The 24,277-nt window shown below is 41.3% G+C and overlaps 1 protein-coding gene across 3 annotated transcripts in view; it reads right to left on the minus strand.

Annotated features, from left to right (window-relative positions):
• Positions 1 to 24,277, minus strand: part of fstl5 (follistatin-like 5) — a 170,693-nt gene that overhangs the window by 17,674 nt on the left and 128,742 nt on the right. For all 3 annotated transcript variants that reach the window (XM_058650034.1, XM_058650033.1, XM_058650035.1), the window contains 4 exons: positions 19,304 to 19,465; positions 18,543 to 18,677; positions 4,947 to 4,973; positions 4,585 to 4,703 (listed from right to left, as the gene is read on the minus strand). In XM_058650034.1, the coding sequence (XP_058506017.1) occupies positions 4,585 to 4,703; positions 4,947 to 4,973; positions 18,543 to 18,677; positions 19,304 to 19,465 (443 nt within the window). The remainder of the gene's footprint in view (positions 1 to 4,584; positions 4,704 to 4,946; positions 4,974 to 18,542; positions 18,678 to 19,303; positions 19,466 to 24,277) is intronic.

A 24,277-nucleotide genomic window follows, 5' to 3' on the forward strand; every position in this document is an offset into this window, starting at 1 on the left:
ATCGGGCTGGTAGTGTCAGGTCAACATAAGTGAGAACAAGAGCACTGAACTGTTGATTATGTCCCTTTAGGGCACTCTGGATTTCTGTGCTGCTGCAGAGGGAAGTGAAATAAAGAGATTTCCTGAATAGACTTTTCAACAGTTGGACATCAGAGTGTTATCTCTGATACTGTGTGTATCACAGTTAAACACTCTTCCTGGTAGTTAAGGAGAATGGATCAGCGCTGCGATTACTATAAACAAATCAATCAAGGCTTCTTTGCCACGGAGAAAACACCAGCGCCATGTTGGGAGCGGCCTTGCCTTTGAGCAGCAATCCCCCCGAGGCGGCGCTCGCAGTGATTGATATCCTAATACAAACACACCTCTCACACCTCTCACAGCTCTCACAGCTCTCACAGCTCTCACAGCTCTCACAGCTCTCACAGCTCTCACAGCTCTCACAGCTCTCACAGCTCTCACGCGCGGCTGATTGTTGTGCATTTATGACACTGCATTATGTGCAACAGTCATCCAATCAGTGCAGGAGTCCTGGATGAGAAGCAGCTCAGTGGAAACCGTCTCCGAGAACACGTGTAAATCTAACCGGTAATCTGTCAGCGAGTCGCTTTGGATATTTCTGCTGCCGGAGAGCTCCGGTGATAAATGGTGCTTCAGTGAGGGAGGCTGACACCTTACTGGTCTCTCAGGGAAGTCACTTCACAGCACTGATCCAAACAACCGTGTGATTATCAATAACTATTTTAAAACCAATTTATATTAACACTTCTGTTGCTGTCCTGTCGTCGCATGTGTACGTCTCATTACCGTAACTAGATAAATAGAGTTTGCACACATATACGTGTCGTTACGGTAGAACCTCAGGACGTCCAATCACAGACGAGACGTTTGTGGCGTCAGCTTCTCAGTACCGTGACTCCTAAACACTTGACTAACTGCCAGATATTGAAAGTGAAAGTTCTCTTGGAAAACGTGGCAGAAGAACTCACTCAATGAAAATATTTCGACAATTCTACAGCCATAAAATCAAGGGGTTAACAACATGAGATACATCCCAGGATGTGTGAAAGGTGTCGGCCTCAGCTCTGTTGAGGACTGTGTCATTTGACTTGTTTCTACAGCTCACAATTTAATGCTACGTTCAGGCTGCCAGGCTGTACAGTATATATAATAATAATATATCCAGGATGAGGCCACTTGACATGAGAGACAACAGTCATATCAGAATTCATGCAGCTTTTTGCCGACACGGATTCACTGAGCGTTGACCTGCATCGGCAGAATAACAATGAAGGAGAGCGGCGTCCTCTACAGCTAAATCTCACCCAGAAATATGCTGGACTATGACCTGCTCCAATACTGAGCAGGCATGCAGGTGTGTGTGTGTGTGTGTGTGTGTGTGTGTTACAGACAGCAGTCGTGTTTACATGAAAGTCAGACACAAGACATTGGTTTTGGACGTGAACTTTCAAATCTCATCCGTATCGAATACAAATTGAAGTGGATTTGATGAAACTGTGTCAACTGAACATGGTTTTACTGTAGATCAGGCTGCTGATACTCAGGGAACTTAGTGAGACAGATATTTACCTCAGGAGTTTGTGGATAAATCATAAATAATTAAGCCTGACATAAAGTGATTAATGTATTGTTTTTTTTTTACTGTTACAAACAAGACAATTCGTTTCTCAAACCTTAAAAAAAGCAATAATTATACATTTATATGATCTGCATGTTTAATTTGGCAGATATTTTTATGCCAACACTGGATGTGGTCCTCATGGCAGGGCTTAATTTAGAGCAGGGGTTTCAAACTTGAGGCGCGTGAGCCACATGTGGCCCCCCCAATCGATTCATGTGGCCCACCTTGTAACATCAAGTTAAAATGAGTTATTTCTATCACCACTGAGTCTATTTAAGTCATTTATAGATTCATTTTTCATCATAAATGCATTGTTCTTTTGTTTTACTGAAGACTGTATAATGTTTCTATGGCTGAACGATTCTGAATAAATATCTAATTGCAATTATTTTGACAGGAAATGCGACATGATTCGCGATATCAGAGGGAACGGACATTTTTACATCATTATTCTCATTTTCATTCATTCATATTAGACGTGTAATAATAATTCATCTAAACTGATATTCTGACACACATTTTGGCTTGAACAAATGTTGCATATTGCGATTCCGATTAAAACTTCGATTAATTGTTCAGCCCCAATTGTTTCATATCAAAACTTAATCACGAATTTAAAATGATGGTGAAATATCGTCATGAATATTGCAATATCATGATAGAAATAACTAGTGAAATAACTTGAATCTCTTATCTCTCACCACCACTGATGTTTTTTGTTGACCTGTTTATTGGCCTTCAGGTCATTTGTGTTTGAGACCCCTGATTTAGAGCGTCCAATGAACAATGAGGATTGGGTTCCATGCTCAGGGGAACCCTTGACCTCATGGGTCCACTTGTTTTTTACATGAATAAGATTTACATTTATGTCAAACCTGCCACTACATTATCCGTGTTTGCGTCAGAGAGCTTCTCAGCAGGCAGAAGCCTGGCAGAGTTATAATGAGGTTAACTGACTCACACTCATCGATGAGCGACTGAAAACTAGATCACAGGAGTCCAGCCTTCTTTTTCCACTGTGCGCTTCCCCGACGCTGCCGGGAGCGAGGTGACTGCCTCTGTGACCCGTCTCTAAATCCACCACTGTGCCACACAATGGAGGAGACAATGACATCACTATTCATACAGTATTAATTGGTTTGAGGCAAATGTGCAAGTCTAACAGCGGTGCACTGAAGCTTCACCTGCTCACATGAATGAGAGTCTGTGCTAATTCTTCCCAGTATAAACTCTATTGACTGGTAATGATTGATTTCAGGAGGTATTACTGAGCCAGACGCCAGGCCGGCGAAAAAATAAATAACACAATCAATCACACATTTTCTCATTTGAAAACACACAAAAAATCTCTACTCTTTCAAATCACAGAAGTTTACACGTCGCGGTGGAGAATGTTAAAGGTTTTGATGCCAAGGACTCACAACGCTTTTAAAAAGTTCCTCATAACATTTCTGTTTTATTACGCTATTTGTTTTTTTGGCAAAATATTCAGCTGTAATAAAACAGCAGAATTCAAAGGGGGGAGCGTTCAACAGTGTAATGAGTCTCTGACGGGTATAAATCTGCAGTTTATAGACAACACCTGGGTGAGAGAGACGTGCAGGTCGTTTGATTGTTTAGAGTTTACAACTTTACTTAAGAATAATCCAAATGATGCCTTGAATTATTACACTGGTGGTGGTGGAGAGCCAAACCTGCAGGTAGAGCTGTTAGACTCCACAACATTATACACAGTATATCTAAAATAATAAAAGGTCTTCAGCATCCACCTGTGAGCTGGACGAGTGTAAACAAGACCAAACATTAATGACTTTTTACATCAAATAAGTCAAGTTTTTATGAACTCCTGGATAAAATGACGGGATATTCCTGGGACATGCTACATGACGTCACCTTTGAGGGAAGTAGAACATCTCACAAGTGTAATGCACCTTATCAAGAGTGGAACAGATGCAGCTTGGAATTTGCACTACACAATTAACCACAACATTAAAAACAGGTAACTTTTCTTCCCCCATCTGCTGCGACAGGAAAACAAGGTTAATGGAAGTCGCTTTGTTTGCAAAAAAAAAGGAGAAAAAATAGAGAAAAAAGCAACTAAATGAAGTGAAAGACACAGTCTGGTGATAATTGCCTGTGGCTTTGTCTCTTTCTACAGCAGCTTTCACGACACAGTCACTTGATCCCTTGTCATAATGAGATTCATCACAGAGTCATTGACAACTTCAAAGTAGACTTTTGGATTTAAAAAAAACAAAACAACTAAATACAAAATCAAAATCATCTGCTTTCTAAAAACAAAATCAGTTTACTTTTCCTTTCATCGCTTGTTATTACATGAATCCAGAATTTGAAGCTTCACAGATTTTCACCCTGTGGCTTTGACGCCTTTGCTTAAATACGTGCATTGTAATAACTGTAATAACTCTTCAGATATCATCTAATAATAAAGTAGCCTCTGGGGGGCAAATGTCCAATATTCTGGGGCTTCTGGTGTAGAGCAAATATCTGGGCCAAGTCTCTGCCTTCCTTTCAACGTGCGCTGTTTCCAATCAAATGAGCGGTGAGGCGTAAGAATGGAGTTCGAGTTAAAGGAGAATGTTTGTTGGATTTTGGCTCGTCTTTATTTCTAATCTTCATTAAGGATTATCTGCCTGTGAATGCACAAGATTCCAGGCTTAAAATCTTCCCCCAAAGACTGGGTATATTCACAGCTCACTTTGAAAGACAATATCAAATGAGGATTAAAATACCTATGTGAGCAGTCAGTGATGTGCTCATACAGCATGTGTACAATGCTCATGTTTGTCTTGAATAAACCTGGCATAATAGACCTTTTCACAGCAGATATTTGTCGACATGGACACACACAGGGTCCAACATTGCCCGATAGTCAAGAAAAAGAACATGTGCAGTGAGTCACTGCTTTCCTGAACACTCACCTGCAGAGCCAGCAGCTTCTCACTGGGCTTAATGTGTCGTTGTATCTCACATGCCACCGGCTGAATGACTTTAATGCCATCTTCATAGAACACGTAGAACATGTTGCCAATGCCGAGACCTGCAGGAGAGTCCAAACAAAAGGAAACAAAAATCAAAACCAGCTCCATTACGCAACCCTGGAATAGCTCGGGACTCGACACCAGTGTGAATGTTTGCAGAAATAAGCCTTTAACACTGTTATCTCCTTCAAAAGCATCAAATCATTTAATCCTCCTCATCACAGTTCACTAACCCTATTACAAAAATTCAATTAACTCAGTTTAATGAATGCGACAGAGGAGCAGACGGTGTCTAGACGTACCTTCTTCTCGCCACAGAATGTTTGCCACTGTGAGGAAGAAAAAAAAGAGGAAAACATGGGTCAAAATAAACACTAATAAGCAAACACATGAACTCCTATTGGTGCAAAGAGGAGAGACGAGCACATGAAAGTTTGATGGAAACAGTCTTCCCGACACCTATTGCAACAGACAATCGATGGAGCGCTCTGCTTGGAAATCATTTGATACCAAACACTGGAAAATGGAGTGCGGTCAACAAACTGCAGTAAATACTTTATGATCTTTGGATGCTGTAACGCAAACGCACTCATGTGAACCTGATATCAGATCATCACCCGTCGCCATCATTATGGGTTTTATGGATAAGCTGGCTTAGACACACATGAGTAGTCCACAGGTCTCAGGCTCAGATGATAATCATAACTAATTAGGAGTGATTAGAGTGCTGCTTCTCCTTCTTTGGCAAAAACCAGCCCCTATAATGGCTAATTTCTCGTTATATTCAGTTGGAGGTGACTAACGGCATGAAATGTGGGATGAAAGCCACGTAACCCTCTGATTGCTTTAATGAGCGACCTGAAACACAGCAGCCACCGAGTGCTCGCAGAGGAGACCACTGATGAGGTGAGAAGATGGAGAAGGTATTTACAAAAACCTCGGTCTCTGCTGAGTGGAAATCTAAAGTGAATAATTATTCTAAGAATGGCCCTAAGGTGTGAAAACCACTGCTTCTCATTTTTCAACCTCAAACATGTTTAAAACATGCCAAAATTCTAATTATTGAACATTTTCGTGAACAGACTGGCTTAAATAATTAAATAAAAAATAATATATAATATATACAGTATATATATATATATATATATATATATATATATATTGACCTGACCAGTACAAGTCAACTAGAATGAAATATTTAAAAAGGTGAAATATGTAAGAAGTGTATTATATTATGTCACAAAATGGCCATAATGAGTCATCAACGATTGGGAAAATGTGTAAAATCAAATATGCTGGATTTGTGACAATTGTGCAGTCAGTATATTCACAAAATAACATTTCATTTGTGGGCAGCAAACAAATAAAGATAAAAAATACTGCAGCTAGGAGCACTTTTAAAACCATGGATGTAATCAGAGAGCAGCTGGCTGCTGCTGAGCATCATAAAGACTGAATGATACCACATCTAAAAAACCTCGCTACCCCTCTCAAAAATGTCTCGACTACAGGAGAAGAAAAATGAGGATATGCAGTGAAGGAGCGCTAAAACATAGACGACTGAAAGTGGAGAGGAAGCTGACGGCAGACATGAAGCAGCACAGATAACTACAGCCGAGGTTCTTGTTGTCATCTCAACGACGCTCGAACGCAGACACCGTCACTCAATTTTCTGTCTGTAGCTCACATGCTAACATTAAAAACAATATAAACTAACACAGATGGAGGCTAAAGCTCACATTTATCACCTGGAAGATTTGATGAAAGATATAAAGTAATATTTCTACTTCCTTTCACTTCAAAAATGAACAAATCTGTATGGACGTGTTTTAGCAGAGGTGACAAAATGTGCATGCGACTGCAAAATTCCAGCACTCGATAAGCATTGTTCTCCAGCCCACGAGCAGCAATACTCTGCTCTCACGCTGCCTTTTTAACCGTGACCTTCTCTGCCTTTGTTCTGTCCCCCCAATCTTCTCCATGCTTTCCACCACATCTCCCATTTTAAGGCATTTTCACTCCACAATCCAATTTCCTGCCCAATTCACATCCGATTCTAATCTAACCTCTAATGCAAAGCTCATTCCCACAGCCTCTTGTTCGGGCGGACAAATGCACAGAGAGAGAGAGAGAGACTGAGAGAAAAGGGGGGAGACAAAGCCGACTAGACACGGCTGTGCCGTTAGTCAGCCTTAATCTATCCAAAACGCTTTGTCATGTGTTTCCTGTGCACTCCCTCATACCTTTTAGCTCATTAAAAGTTACACAAAAGGAGTGGGATCCGCAGATAGAAAGACAAGGAAGGAAGGAAGGAAGGAAGGAAGCAGAGGAAAGGACAAAACATAAAGAAAAACAATAGAATTTATTTGAGATGTGCCAAAAATGGAAAATGGGGGGAAAATGGAAAAGAGGAGTTGAGATGAGATCTTGTGAGCCCAGGTCTTTTCCAATAGCCCACAGTATTGATGCTATTCATCACTTGGCAGAAAGTCCAGCGCTGTTCTGCGCATACAAGAGGACCATACATCAACTTCATCATCCATATAACAAAACAAGCTGGCTGCCACTGTAGGCGGTGAGTTCACTCTCTCTGGCCGTAATAATAACTGTGTTTCCACTGTGGGCTCGGCAGCGCCACACTTCCCCCTCTCCGCCCTGGACTCTGCAGTTCCTCCCATCAGCAAGGTTACATAAATTCAATTTCTTTACACGAGCACGCTGCTGCGACAGTGGGCCAAACAGCCCGTGGTGTTCACCGCGGCGGCGTGGCAGAACACAGCGAATGCATAATACAGGTGGACTAATTGGGTCAGAGCGGCGGCAGAAATGCAAAATGTAACGCAGGACGACGGCCCTGCGTCTGCACGTTTCTCTTTCTGCCGCTCTCTCCTCAGTTTGTCCCAGAGGTTTCTGGGAAATACTGAACCCTGCAGTGTGTTGGAGTCTTGCTTCAATTATACACAGAACACAAATACTTTATCACGACAACCTGTGGAAAAAAACTGTCTTAATCTGTGTTGATACAATACAAATATGCTCGCTCTGCAGCGTTACTTGAGCTGAGCCTGTGTTTTACATGCACCTGCCAACGTCCACTGTCTGTCTGTCTGTCTGTCTGTCTGTCTGACAGCACAGCCACACACACAGCCCCCCCCCCCGCTGTGGTGTTATTTTTGTGTGATGTATGTTAACATGACATCCAGTCATGAGACTGATGACACAATCTAGCCAATCAGAGAGTGTGTGGCTGACAATGTGACATTGAAAATATTCAAATAAGATGAGCTGACGACTGGGACTGTTTGTAAATAAAATATTTAAAATATTAAAATAAATATTAAATGTCAAATCTGTCTGACAGACACTGGAAACTTCATGAATACTATATTTGATCCCGTCTGTTCTATGTCAAACTAAATCTTTTAAGACTTTGTTTCATTGTCTTAATTCATTTTCTAAAACTTTAACTTTTCACATTTTTATCCAAAAAGAGCAGGGCATGAATTTGAAACTCAATCATGGTTAAAAAAAACAACAACACAACAATATAGCTTCCTGTATCATTTGTAAAAATGGCGCTTTATGAAGGGTCATTTTACACAGACATATTTCATGTTCTAATTCACAGCAGCTGTGAAATCATGGCGTCTCTCTCTCTCTCTCTCTAGTGTTTGAGAGAACACTGATGAAAAATATCTGTTTGAATTCTTTGTGCCTCCTCGTTCTGCACCACACAGACATAACTCAACAAGTAATTACAGTTTTTTTAAATAAATAAATAAATATTCACCACCCATTCTTCAGCCAGTAAATTATAATGATTTTATTTATTTATTTATCTCTTTATTTTTTTTTCAGCTCTTAGCAGCTGCGTGGTGCATGTATTTGAGAGATGATTGACGACTGCGGGGCTAACTTCAACAGAAAGAGCAGGCAGTCGTATTTACAGTCAGGTAACTTTTCATAAAAACACAAACTGCCTGCACTAGAATTAGAGCGAGCAGCTGGAAGTCTGTGGGGGAACTGAAGGCTGCGTCGTGTCTTTAGGGGGAAAATATTCAAAAGACTTTATCCTCGAAGAAAAACAATCCCTGAGAGTTTGCCCCGAAAAAAGTACAACTTATTGCAGAGAGAGAGCTTGAAACATCAAAGCTTAAATAACATACATTAAATAAATAAATGAGAATCTATTTTTATGTAAAATAAACCTGTTATTCATTCATTCCTCCTCCACATGAGGGTTACGGGGCAGCTGGAGCCAATCCTGACGGACATATGGCAAAAGGCGGGGCACCAATGTTACCATTAACGCCAGTTTTTTTTTACACACTGAGTGTTAAAATAACTTGAGTGTGAAAGCTCGTGGATGGCGTCACTAGAGCTGCTTGTTGCTGACAGCACGTCCAACACAGTGTGAAAACCCACTGTGATGGAAACACGGACGCTGTTTTGGCGGAGGCCGATAGTGTGGAATAAAACAGCCTCGGTGTGAAGTAAGTTGTTCACGGATTAGATTCTCCTCCCGGAATCTCACTCTTAAATTAACCCAGTGCCTCGTTTTGTTTAATCCAAACACAAGCTTCTGGATTCTGGATAATGGTGAAGAAACAGTGTAATAAAGTAATGTAATGAGGACAGTGTGAAGATGAGTGAGGCAAAGATAGCGCAGTCCATAAAACAGACAGTAAAAGGTTCATCAAAGGGGCAATAAAGGGGATTTATGAGCATGAAACGGCCGGGGTTTTATGTTGAGGGAGGTGAAGAGTTACTCATCAGTAACACTAATCAAGGATTATTTGTCGTGTTTTGAAGAATTCAATTCAAAAAAAGAAAAAAACGTCGTCACAGTCAAATCTACATTCAAGGTCAAGAAAGTTGTGGCTTTAAAAGTGTTTTTGGAGACGTGATCTCACACAGTGCGTCACAAATATAGGATTTTAAGATTCGATATCCGATCACGACTGAGTGGAGATGTTCTGCAGGATGCCTGAGTAAACCTCCTCCTCTGCCCACTGAAGCTCCAAGACTCCATGTGCTGTATGTAAGGGTCACTTACAGTGGGAGCAGAGGATGGAATAATAAACCATAGATATAGAACAAAGTGCTGCGAGGAGAGACCAGAGTAGGACATCGAGTACAAAAGAACACAGAGGTACCCGTTTTCTGATCTACCTAATTTAAGCAACTAACTTGCATCCTAGTTTGACTGCTTGTCAGGAGTGCTCGCGTTTTCATGAGCTTTGCAGGAGTCACATGCCACAGAGACTATAATCAAACCCCCTGCAACAGTACAACATGTGCTGTCACAATACGGAGACAAACATCGACAGACATCGGAGATTAAAGTTGTGAAACCGTGTCTGAATATTGATGTCGGCACCTTTGAAACCAAGTCTGCAAAAACACGCTCTCTCATTTAAGCTGCCTCCCCCAGCTCTGTGTTTCATCTTTTGAAAGATGCATCATCCCTGTAAACAATGTGCATCCAATAATAAACTTTATTTTTCAAAGCTACATCAACCTTTGTGAGCGAGGCAACTGTTAACCTATTAAAATATTCTGCCAATAGGAGGGCGGAGACATGGTACGCACGGTGATAAAGTCACTGACACTGAAAACAAACCCAGCGCCACCACAGCTGCTCGGCCATGTTCTCCATATATGCCTCGCCCACTATATGCTAATCAGCTCTGTGAGTAGAGCAAATAAGAATGAAATGAACGACCAAAGAAATCCTGCACAAAGTAAGACAGACAGGATTAAGTGGAAATGTCTTTCACTAAAGCTGAGGTGAGTCTCATTTTTGGTGTTAATTCCATTTTAGCATATAATGAAAAATCCAGCGACCTCTTTGTCCACGCCTCAAAGACTCACGGACTCAGTGAGGTGAGGCTTTATTTCTGTCCCACTGTGGCCATTCCCTGGCGTCCATTTTGAGACTTTCCAGAAGTATCTATGGCATCTATGCTGACTTTGCCAAAGGCAATTACCTACAGTTAACAGTGAGCGGGTGAGACACTAAACTGTAACCTGAGATGGCAACATTTTCAAAAAGGCATAGAAGTAGTGACCAGTCCTCATGTTGACATCGCAGAATCAACCATAACGCAGACATTTTTTAAAGCAGAACTTTGCTTTTTCTCTTCGTGCTCAGCCTCGTGTCGGCCGCTTTATCCTCACTGTCGTAAAAACTCACCGCTGACTCTCCCCCTTCCCTTGGAGCCGCAGCCGTGATGGAAGAGCAGCCAGCAACAGACGAACGCCTTCACAACAGCAGCAAACATCGAGGAAGAGCAAATACACGTAAACACAGAATAGAGAGTTTATCCTTCCGTGTTTTTCAATTCTCGTCATCGTGTGTGGCCCCTCGTTACATCGTCCTTGCTTAATTTTGTGGTGGGATTTACTTGTAAATTAACACCGTGTAGTGGCATAAAGTCATTCCTGTTTCAGACAGTGGGGTGGGGGGGGGGGGGGGGGGGTGGAGTCAGCCGTCAAGTCCCTCGTCCACTCCATAAGTCAACAGAAAGTAAAAAGTCCCAAACTCGACACATACATCCTCATTTTTTAAGCTTCATCAAGGAGCATTAACTGCCTATTTCACATCCTTTCAAGTCCTTATAGCCTCTCGTACTCAGGCACTTTGCAGGTGAGGTCATAAAAGTTTGGAAGAGAAGAGGGCTTTAAAGGTTTAGGGGGTGACATTGGGCTCGTGTTTTCTCCTCCTCTTCCTCCTCCTCCTCCTCCTCCTCTAGGCTCAGGTTGTGTCCAATAACAGAGGAGTTCAGAGAGAGAGAGAGGGTGCAAAACAAAACAGTTGACAAACTGTAAATTAACAATCACACAGTCACACCAACCTACGCCCAAGTGACTCTAAACACTGTAGTATACATGCCAGGCCTGTATATGGCGCTGTAACGCTGCCACACAAACAGCATGGAGCATGTCCATGATGCCAGCGCACAAAGTAAAGACTCCAAACACAAGAAGACCATGAGAAAGCCAGAGCATGAGGCCCTAAATAATCCTGAAATAAGGACGTCGTCTTCATATAACTTCAACTTTAATTAAGTGTATGAGCTGTTCGGAGTTCAGTGAATGTTCCTATAATTAAAAGTTATTTACCAAATAGGTAAAGAAGAGGAGCAGCATCTTGGCCGCATGACACATGACCCTGTAAATCCCTGATATGAGGCGTGAAGTGCGGCGCTGACGCAGAGACATGAGACGCTGAAGAGTCTAAAGCAGTGAACGCTGATTCGAAGCCTCGCAGCTCTTGTGACACTACAGAAATAATTGGCACATTGTGAAGGGCAGATATTTATGCCAGTTTAGCAGCAGGCTGTCAGAGATGGATGGCGCTCTGCCTCCTGGTGACAGACTGCTCAGGTTTTCCCAAACAATGAAGCACATGGGTATATTTTAAAAAACAATACGTTTCAGTTTCAGGTTCAGGTTTTGACCTTTAATCCCCTCTGTGGCAAATTCATCTGAAGAAGCTCATTCACGCCTCACTCATCATCACATCACGTTAATCTCCTGCTTCATATCATATTCAGTCCTCTGACGAGCGGCTTCGTTCAGCATTCAGCTCTCTCTCCCTCTCATTCAGGCGTTTCACAGAGTGGCCCAGGGCAGCTCGTAAACATGCTTTCTCTGAAATGAGATCATTGCTTTCCACAAAAGTCAGATTCCTGATGCATTTTCATGTTATTCAGGGCTGCAGCTTATTAACGCTTATTTTATTAATAAGGTTTGTTTGATAGAGACTGTGCAAAGTGCCTGCTATGTACCTGCCGTCGTAACTGCTGGTTTACGCACAGAGATCATCGCCACTGTTAGTTTTAGAGCTGCAACTAACGATTATTTTCATAACTGATTCATCAGTGGATTATTTATAATAGTTTAGTCCATAAAATATTAGAAAACCTTAAAAAATGTTGATCGGTTTTCGTCAAACCTGGAAATGATGAAGTTCTCAAATGTCTTGTTTCGTCCACAAACCAAAATTATTCACTTTAAATGATTACACAAAATGACGCCCATTTTATTGACAAAGACAAGTGAGTCAGTGCCCGTAAATGACCGCTGCCTTCTGCCAAAGGTAGGAAAAACCAGAGGGGAATTTTTATACGGACAAAAAGCTTATTCAAGGTTTCTAAGGACATTGTCTTTTTTCTTTCTTTCTCTGATGTTCTCACGACTGATGCTTCACGTCCTGATCAAGTCGATTCATCTTTAGAGAAAATATGTTGACAGAATCTCAGCGTGAGGTCAATTTTAGCAGCTGCTCTGGAGCGTCTGCTGCTTATATCACACAATCATCCTCAGAGATCATCCTGCAGCTTCTCTCAAAGCACACTGAACACTTCTGAGTTTATATTTTTCTTTCTGTAAAGAAAAGAATGACAGTGAAAGCAAGAGCAGGAGAGGAGTGAGGCTATGATGTCATTGTTTACCCAAAGTTGCATAATTTGGTTGTATACACAAAACATTTTTGAGATTTTTCTCACTCTGGGAGCCGGAAGGAATATTTTTGGAATGCTGATTCTGTGAGGATAAAAAAAAAAATAAAGCTATGATAGAAAACTTTTGAGGATTCTCCTACTCCAGTCATTCTCAATACTTTAGTTAACTTCATATTTTAGAGGTTAAATTTGGGAAATGGGCTTTGAAAGACACCTTGGAGTTTTAGTCTAGACTGCGGCGGTTAGACAGTTGTCGTGTTTTTGTCTCTGACAAAAACCAGAATGTCAAAGCAGACGTTTGCACAACAAACGTGTGATAACGGAGCCAAAGTGTGAAATGGCCAGAACGCGGCGCCATATGGAGCCGATATGGATTCACACTCTCCGTGAGTACACAAGGCTGCAGTTCTGAGTGAGGACTTGGACATGATTGTGATTTATGGGATACTGATGGGGTGCACACACACACACACACACACACGTGTGTTGAGTTTTTGATGTTGATTATAGTTTGGCCACAGCTTGCACATGAGAACATGATTAGTAGAACACAGGTAAATATGTGCACACGTGTTGTTTTTAATCGTCTTTCATGTAGGACATCACCTGCAGTTTGTGAGTCGACAGAAATGAAAGACACTTGAACAGCACACTGAAAGAAACTTAACGAGTGTGTGTCACTACTTAAGCTTTCTCTGTTTTCCTTCCATTGTCCTACGTCCTCTCGGTGTGTTGTCATTATGTTTACATTGTTTTTAAAATGTGAGCTTTCCTAAGGGAGCTGGTTACTGGTTACTGATGTGCAGGGTATTTACACATGCAGCTGCTCGTCTACAAAAACAAAGTGTATCATGGGCCCAGCATCACAGGAAACACAAAAAAGCTCTTGTATGAAAGGTTCTGCCGGGTTTTATGAGCTGGTAAAGGCCGGCTGAGTGTCGATGAAAATGCTGATCGCTGCCAGTAAAAGTGAGTGAGACGGTGAAAACAAGAGCGGATTATTAGCGGAGATGAGACGAGAGGTGGACACCATGTGAGGAAAAGCAGAGGCAGTTGTTTCACAAGGTTGGAAACGGCTGCGTCAGACAAGTGCAGAGTAAATGGGTTTCCTCGTCTTGATGACCTCTCAAAGCTGCTTTACTCTACAGTGTTGCCATTCACTCATTCACCCATTCACTCACACTTCATACAGCGCATTCACACGCTGCCGGTACAGCCGTCAAGAGCAACATGGGTTTAAGAGTTAAGAGTTAAGGGTATTGAACTCACAACCTTCGAGTTGAAGGACAAGCTCTTTTTGGAATCTAGTATTTACAGTCTGATTTATCATGATTATGTATATAAGGGAACTATTGGAAGCAGGAGACTAAAGTTGAGGCAGAAAATGAACTGACAGCAAGACTTTGAAGCTGAAATTGTTCATACTTGAGGAATAGAAAAAAAAACTCTGAATGAATGAATGAATGCTCTCTAACTGCATCAGTCTGCACTTTTACAGACACAGACGGACGTCGATTATCAAGCGACTTGATTTAAAGTGACTTTTCATCAAATTATTTCCAGGGGCAGCTTGTTTGGGGTTAGCTCGACCAAGAATTATGCCGTTACTTAATATCCCATTTTGTTCTGCATTATGATTTTGAAGATTGTTGTCGGGCTAAAAAGCTGTGTGTGTGTTTTCTTCAGTATTTTATTCTGTATGCTTGATGTGTTTTTGTTCGTTTTTTTGACTGAAAAAAGAAAACAAGTTCTGGTAATTTAAAAACTCAACGTGTGAATAAAACTTCCATTCATTAAAGAGAACCAGCTTGATACATCACTAATGTATATTATATATATATATATTATATGTATTATATGTATATTATATATATTATATGTATATTATATATATTATGTCAATGTACATGACTAATTTGACAAAAATGAGAAGTTAAGTTCAGAGATAATTCAGTGTGATACCTGCAGCATGTCTGAGTGTGTGTAAGCATCTCGACTGATCACATGAACACGTTGACGTGAATAAACCTCAGACAGCGACTGTGCTGTTATACACTCTAAATATTCACTGCAACATCATCTGTTAGGATTTTGGCATAACACACTGGTGTTGTTTTGTTTTTTACGATTAGCATTTTTGTCGCAATAACAGCTGCGTGTTGAACATAATGCATCCACAAACACAAACAGGGAAATAATTGTTAAGGTAAAAAAGAACGCTAACACGTGTGTGTGTGATTGAGGATGCTTTGTTAACAAACACCAGCAGAACACACACACACAGACAGCTCCAAACTCCCAGATGTTTTGCTCTGGCCTTAAACGCTGACGTATCGACAGCAGCTGGCAGCTCTCCTAGAAAATATCACCCAGCTGGCCTCTCCTCGGAGCACCCAATAAGAATATCTGTCCATCTGCAGCGACTAATCAGATACCAAGGCAATGCAAATAACAAGCGGGGGTCAAAACTCAAACCTGCTGCCTTCGCACAGATTTAATGACTTTTGTGTTTGTTTGTTTCACCTTTGTTCATGGGAAATTATACAGCGGAAAGCACTTAAAGTATATTATTCTCTTCTCCTATATGATTTATATCAATGTTCATAAATCTGAGGATCATTTGGTCAAATGTTTCCACACTAATTATTCATGTGCAAGTTAATGGAGATATTACACTTGTGAAAAATAAGATTTCGCTCTGCTGCACTCTTTATAATTCATGTCCAAATCACACACACTTGTGTCCAGCACTTTTTGTTAAAATAAAAACATGTTCTGCTGCATAATTCCTCCTAACTGAGACATCATTAATTCAATGATAGGAAGACGATACTGACCCGTCTCAGAGTTCATATTTTTTATAATCTTGATTTTCTGAGCGTATCTTCATTACAGAGGGTGAGATAAAGTAAAAAAACTTCTTGGAGATAATTGAAACGTAACAGTGCCACGGCCCCACGTGGCTGCAACGGTGAATTATATAAGATCCAAAGCCAATTAGCAACATTTTTCCAGCTGTAAAAGAGAGCAGAATATCAGCGCTTTCATTTGCAAAAGCGACGTGAGGCGACGAGCAGATCTCAAACGAGACTCGTCAAACCCGGCAGGTGTTTCCATGCTAAGAAATCCTTAAAAGAAAAAAGGCTTTTAATGTGTCAAAGAAAAGATTATCTGCAAAGTCGCAGCAACCTGATAAAATACACGGGGGTTTGTCATTTAAATCATATTATAAATAAACGTGTTTTGGTTCCATTTGGTTCATATTAGTTTGGCATTTTATTTACCGGTACATTTAATATCTTCAAGTTCTGGATATTTGGTCATAAAAAAACAACTACATTTTTACCTTGTATATGTATATACAGGTTGCTAAGTTTTCCAGCCTCTTGATTTAAGCAAAACATAACCAATTCATTTTGGTGGATTAGTGACAATTTAACTATAATAGGAGCAAAATTGGCTCTTAAAAACATGTAACCTGTGCATAGATATTAGATTTTAAGCCTCCTTACTGAACTCACTGACTCGTCAGGATGTTTAATTTACAGCACAGAAGCGAGGGATTGAGTATTTGATGACTGCAGGCACTGGGAGCTAACACCCCACATTAGCTCCAGGCTCACAGAGGCACTTAATCCATGGAAAATAGATAGCACGGCCTCCATTTACCCACTCAACTAGTTCCTAGAAAAAGGTGATATTCATGTAGTTGGACTGGAGTCATACAGTCAGTAACACATTCATGTCAGAGTAGTAAAGTCTGTTTCTTCTCCCTCTTTAACGTTGCTGTGTGCTAATATCCCTTTGAACTCCGGTCCTGTGGGATTGCTTATTCCAAAAAAAAAAAGGGCCGGCAATATCCAGCTCCTTGTACCGTTTTGGCCCAAAGTCGAGCATCAAAAGCTTCAAGAGGTAAGGGAGGGGAGAACATGAGAGGCATGTGACTTGACTGCAGAGTGGCTGTGTGTGTGTGTGTGTGTGTGTGTGCTGTTCGGGAAACACTAATTACCTAAAACAAAACACTAACAACTACGGTCTTGAACCCCAAAAGACGGATTCTGACATTTCTGAGAAGGTCAGACTTAATTACAGCATGAGATTGTATTGAAGGGGAGAACCAAGAGGAGATTGCTTGTGCCAAATAAATGCAAGAAGGTCACTTGTGTGTCTTCAACTCTAAAGTTGAGGAAAACACTGAATATGTCTTTAAATGTCCAGTGTGTGTAACGCCCCTTTTCCACCACATGGTCCCGGCATGACTCGGCACAGCACGGCACATCTTTTTTTGCTCTTCCATTAGTGACAGTACCTGGTCATTTTTTTAGCACCTGCTCTGAGCCGATTCTATACGTGACATCGTCAGAGCGTGACGTCCGACACAAGAATCAAACCGAACAATGTCGAACTGTAGATCAATTAAAAAGACTTAAAAATCGTCCTGAAAACACGCGTTAATCTCCAACATTTATCAAAGGAAATGATTCTGTGAACAAATCTTTTTAATCAACTGATTCTAATGATTCAGTACATCGGAAATAACTGCTTGACTAGTCACTAGTTTGTGTGTGATGACCCCGCCCACGTTGAGGAGGTACTATACTGTGATGGAAAACCAACCAAAGCGCGTAGAGTCACGCCGTGCAGAGGTGTGGTGAGTCGTGCCGGGACTATGTCGTGGAAAAGCGGATAAAGAGTTAGTTCAGACATTTATTGGTGAGACTGCAGAGAGGACATCAGACCAGAACGACACTGTTGTTCTTTGTTTGTTTGTAAGCTTCCACTTCAAAAATCAAGAACACAAGGCTCCAAATGCCAACCTTTACCAAACGCTGGAGCCCTGTTATGGCTTCATTAATGCAGTGAGGTAAAACAGGCAGGAAGGTCCAGCCCTTCTACTTGCTTTTTGTTCTTTTATCACTTGCTGCTTTACACATCTTTTACATAATGTTTGTACATATGTCTAAACTTGCATATTCCTATATTTAATCTGGAGTGGATATTAAGCCCTTTCTGTTTGTCTTAACTGTTTATAACTTATAACTTTGTTATAATGTTTAGAAATGTCGCTTACAGCTGGACAAAACACTAAATAACAAATAAAACACACAGTCTGATTGGTTTGTCCATTCGGGGCCACTGTAGAAACACAACTTATTCTAAGGTAACACTGTTTACACTTAAATAACTGCTAAAATGTTACTGATGTTTATCAATTTATCAGTTGACAAAAAGTTAAAATTATTTCTCTTTCTCTGAAATTCTCTCATCTCTCCCAGGCACCACGATAAAGTTTGCTTAAGAATGAGCGTGAGAAACCAGGCGTGATGTGACACAGTGTGAAGACAGTACCACCATCGTCTCCTTCACAGAGGCTCCATCGTTGCATGATAAAAACATTAAATATGGACAGCGTCATTTGCATATACATACGAGTTTTGCGCGCTGAATCCTCCACAAAGAGCGAAGAGATGTCCTCGTCCACGCCGGCCTCGTTTTTGGCGATGCAGGTGTAAGCGCCGGTGTCTTCAAAGTGGACGTTGCTGATGTGCACCTCACTCCCGTTAGCTTCACGGAGACGCAAAAACAACAACAAACAAAATGAGAGGAGATAAAAGTCTTCATGCTTCCATCTCTCTCTTACATAACACTTCTCTAACATGTTAAGTAGAAGAGTGAGGGGGTTTGTTTCAGAGAGGCAGGTAGGAGTTCAAAGAAAGAACAAGAGTCAGAGCCGACCGCCACATGCTGTGTGTCATATTTACTGGTTTTTTTTGTGCAGCCTCAAAAGAAAAGTGTCTCACGTCAACAGTTTACTGACAAACCTACAAATCATTTGAAACTTTGCCTGTGAAATTTGGGCTGAAAACAGCAACAACAATGAATGACATCGAACCAAAAAGTCCAGCAACCTTTCAGCTACTTAAGGCTCACGCGTCTGTCAGAAGAAATACTTACATACTGTTATTGTTAACAGTATGTAAAGAATAATAAAGAGCAGAACAGACAGTATTCACGGTCAAGCAGCAGCGATAACAGTGACATTTGTGTAAGTGGTAATGGTAGCGATTGTAAAAGTAACTGTAACATTTAAAGTGTTAGAGCTGCAGTAAAATTATAATGGAAGCCATCGCGCGGGCAATAAAAATATACAAGTGCTCATGGAGTAAGCAGTTAACTCTGCACTCGCGCACCTTGCAGGGTGAGCTGTTTGGACAGCTTGGTTGCGATGTCCATGCCGTTCTTCAGCCAGGCCAGCTGGGGGCTGGGTATACCCTCGGCGTGGCAGCGCAGGCTGGCGGTGACGCCTGGCTCCCTGGCTTGGCTCTCGGGGTAAACTCTGATGACGGGAGGAACTGGGGGTAAAAGAGGGAGACGGGGGAGACGGGGGGGGATGCAGAGATATGAATAAATGCAACGCACTCTTAAACTGGTTGTTATGAATGTAGCACCTGAGGAATGAAGCAACCTTATTAAATGAGAAGTTTTACAGAAGATGCCAAGACTTGCATTAGCACTCACTATTAATAGGATCAGCATTGCTGAATACCTTTAGATAAGGTTAACATGATCTGCAGAGCCAAACAAATCAGACAGATAAATAAGGGAAAGAACCCCTGTTCAGATATTATTGATTTAGCTCGGCAGTCATGGATTTTGTGTAACCTTTTGTCAGGAAGGAGATGAGAGGATAGAGGCAGACAAAACAAAATGTGTGAAGCACAGAGTAAATGTCGCTCCGCTGCACACTGTTACACATTCTTGCACTCTGTGCCACTCTCACGCTGGAGTCTCTCCCTTGTTTACACTACCCTGAAGCAAAAATAAATAAAAACTCTCCCACTTACTGTACTTCCAAGAACCATGAATCAACATAAATCAATAAAGCACACAAACGCATAATAATATGTATTTATGCATTGGCTCAGAATATGCCACAAGTTTTGCTCTACACCCGCGGAGCTAACCTGCTAAGAGTCCTGCTCCACAAAACATGGAAAATATCAAAATGATGAATTTGAATAATCCATTAAAGCGAAGGAGCCTTCTCTAAATAACACAACAATGATTAAAAAAAACTAACTTATATATATATATAAAAAAAACAGTAGCATCTGTGAGGAGAATCCCACTAAAATCACCAAAAAATTCCACAACAGCTCATGGGATGACAACCTGGCAGTGGTTTAAACAGGGGCATCAAATCTCTCCATCTTGACATCACGAGTCCGGCAATCTCTAATAATTCCGTGGCCCAAATCAGTGTCCTCCTTTCAGAAACGTGAGCAGAGGGTGGAAGCGAGTGACTTGGCAGCGGCGGCGAAGGCAGACGTGCTGTGCAGACCATTTCCTGTGGGCACCGGGTTTAGAGGAAGTCTTTACTCAGTCAGGTGAGCGAACGAATTGCAGATTGCTGCCACAGCCATCTGGTAACCGCGGCACTCCGGGGCTTTGGCGTTTACTTCAACCCGGCTGCCAACGCGCCGTCCACAGTGGGCTGCCAAGGACTCTTATGGCAACCAGGTTACTTTACCAATCAGAGTGACGGAGACACTGCAGCGACGCCGATGCCCCTGAGCACTAACAAGGCTGATTGAACAAAGTACACAGAGACACTTACTTGGTAAGCTCTTCTGAGTGAAGATTATTACTCACGCTTAATTTCCTCACATATACGAAAAGCTGTGGCCTCCTTTCTCTGTGTGCAGATTCATTTCAACTGTGAGAACGACATCGCCTTGTTCATATAGTGTTTGAGCACAGGATTTAACGTACTCAACTAACGTAACTTCAGAAGATAATACTGAGCGTGTTTGGATTAGAACAGTCATCGTTTGTTACATTAAAAAAAATGTTCTTTGTTTATAAGGAGCAAAGGAACCAGGAAATATTCAACTTTCAAGAAGCTAAAACGATCAGAAATCTTGTTTTAATCATGAAATAAGCTTCAAACCAATCAAACTATTATCAAAATAGTTGACAATTAATTTACTAAACGATTAATCGAGTAATTGTTTCAGCTCTAATTTGGATTTTTTTCATTTTGTGATGATGGTCAGGTTTCATAAATGTCATGGTTACAGTTTGTGCATATTTATATTGTGTTGCTGGTTACTGCTCCAATTCTTTTTTTATTTTTTTATGTCCTTTAATGTAGCGTTAGAAACATGGAGCTGCATGGCAAAGTGAACAGCAGAAGCAATTAAAATACTATAGTGATCAATGGGGTCCTATTGAATGCCCAGATTTATTTTTACCAATAAGATCCACTTCTCAAAAATCTCTTGGTGATTTCAGGCTTAGTCCAACTATATGAAGCTGTCCCGCCTGCTGCTCCTGTGACATAATCATGGGGATGTTACAGGGCAACAACCATTTAACTTACATGGCAGTTTAGAGCAAATAAAGCACCCACTGTATTTGGATTAGAGGACGGCACTGATGAAGAAGACGAGGGTGTGACGACCAGCAGACAAATTCTCTCTGTTTTTTAAACTTTTTGAGCGTTCTCCAACATTGTAATATGGTTTGTCACGAGTGTCTGCCCACTGCTCTAAACGCTCAAGTGTCTCATCAAATAAAAATCTGCTCAGAGTGGTCAACCTTTACAGAACCTCACTGAATCAGCCTTCAACAGCGACACTGTCGGCGACCCCAACCACGTTTTTAAATTCTGAATATGATTTATCACCGTCAAACCACACATTCAGGGTCATGTGATTTAATAGTGGATGGTTGGTTGGTTGGTCCCGAGTGACAATTTTCATTCTCCATGTTTTTAACACGATGAAAGGCAATAAAGGGGAGCCTTGAACCCGCGACGCCGCGCTTTTGTGCAACAATTCGTCATCAAACTACATGAAAAGACTCGGTGACGGGGGTCAAACACCCGGTGAAAGGATTTCGCTATCTGTGCTATAATTGTTTTGTATTGTATTGCACAACACATGTTTATGTTGTGGTTATGTCATGTGCTTTGTGTGTGTGTGACACGGCAGCTGGATGGAGCTGTGACACTGCAAAAAAGTTACAAGAAAATGCATTTATCTGTACAAATACTATCTTATCAAGGACACTGTTACTGATATCAGTCACACCATAGCATTGTCATTAAGTGTAGCCTGCATCATCATCTATTTTATTCTAAAAGGAAACTAGCAACCGTGACTCACAGGAGAACCACCAGTGACATCACCCACAGCGTTTCCTCCTCGACTTTTCTGACTCAAAAAACATATCCCTTATTAATTGACTACACTTTGATTCTAACACATTTTTAAATCACATCTAACAGAGAGAACAGTGTAAATCAGCTACTGTATCTTTCACATAATGAGGCGGCTGATTTATCTGCTGCGTGATCTGTGTCTGTGATGTCTGGATTGTGTTAAATCGTGTGTGTCTGACAGTGTCGGGTAAGATTTTGGGTCAAGGCAGACGCGGTGTACACTTTTATTTCTGCTCTCCCCCCCCCCGGATCACAGCAGCCTATTAATCAACAGCTGTACATTGTGAGCTTAGACTGTGCAGGTTCCCTTGAGCCCCTCATTAATAAAACCTCACAGGCAATTTCACAAAGTTCCCTTAATTAGGGCTGCCATAATTAAAACTTAGGATGTATCTACAAGTCCTTTTTCATGACCTAAAGTCCTGTAGAGTGAAGCCGAGGACAACGTATCAGCCTTAAATGGTTATACAGTTTATATACAGTATACGTTCATGAAGTTTGAAACTCTCCTCTCAGATTCTGCTCAGTGTCGACATGGTTGCATCATCATTTCTGGTGACTTGACAGCTTCAAAGTCACACAGATTATGTTTGTGTTGTGCAGATGTTTTTGATGTTCACATCAAACATCAGATCAGTACTGGTGTGGTTTGTACGCACCGCCGGCCACATGGTCGGCTGATGGGATGATTAAAACATTTAGCAGGTGTTCGTTGGTTTGCAGGAAAATTCTGTATGGCTGAGTGTAAACGTAGATAAAAAAAATTAACTATATCGTTTATCCTTTTTTTTGGTAGAGAAGATGTTGTTAAAAAGTACATTAAATGACTATATACAGTATATATATCTATATATATATACATACACACATCAATACCTGATGCCTCTCAGGTATTTGGTTTTCCTTCAACACAATAATCCATCACTTACTGGTGTTTAAAAAACTGAGATTAACTGAGAGAATTCAATTTACCCGAGGCCTAAAACAGGTGCTGAAAATACAGGCAAAAGTTGTCAATGTGTAATCAGATCTGTGTTTTGTTAGGGCCAACACACACACACACACACACACACACACACACACACACACACACACACACACACACACACACACACACACACACACACACACACACACACACACACACACACACACACACACACACACACACACACACACACACACACACACACACACACACACACACACAGTATATAGAAATATCTTCTGATGCTATTGAGCCAGACAGAAAATGGATAGCATGACATTGAGCCCACATCTCATCTCACACACCTTTTTGGGTAAATTGCTTTTGTGATTAGAGGAGATGGAGCTGGCTGCTGTCGCTCGGCACTCAAGGACTCTGCCTATGATCCAGTCAGATGTTGTAAAAACCACAGCAGCGGCAGCAGCAGCAGCGGCGGCAGCAGCGGCAGCAGCAGCAGCGGCAGCAGCGGCAGCAGCAGCAGCAGCAGCAGCAGCAGCAGCCAGACAGGTCACAACAAAAGTGTGAGTGTAATCTGGAGAGGTCTGCTTATATCGAGTCTAAGAATTCTAAGAGCCGAGAATGGGTGTTTAGAGGCTGGCTCGGGCAGAAGAAGCAGATTTCATGGACCCGAGTCAACCAAACATCTGTGTTGGGCGGAGTGAAGCCAGTTATCCCAGTTCATCACATATCCTTGTCAAAGTTCTGTGCAGGTATTCCCCATTTATATGTAACTACTGTATATGACTCTGTTGATAAACATGCAGTGGCTTCAGAAAGTGTTCAGACTCTCCCACAGTTAGCACCTTTTATTGTGCAGTGCATTTTATTCTAAAAATCATAACATTGCCATTCTAATTTGCTCATTTCACTGCATATCGAGTATTTGTGTAGACCCAGAGAGGAGGAAATCACACAACACTTTTTTTAATCATTTGTTTTGGACTAAGGGCT

This window comes from Solea solea, chromosome 14 (assembly GCF_958295425.1).
Source record: "Solea solea chromosome 14, fSolSol10.1, whole genome shotgun sequence".
In the NCBI taxonomy this organism is placed as follows: Eukaryota; Metazoa; Chordata; class Actinopteri; order Pleuronectiformes; family Soleidae; genus Solea; species Solea solea.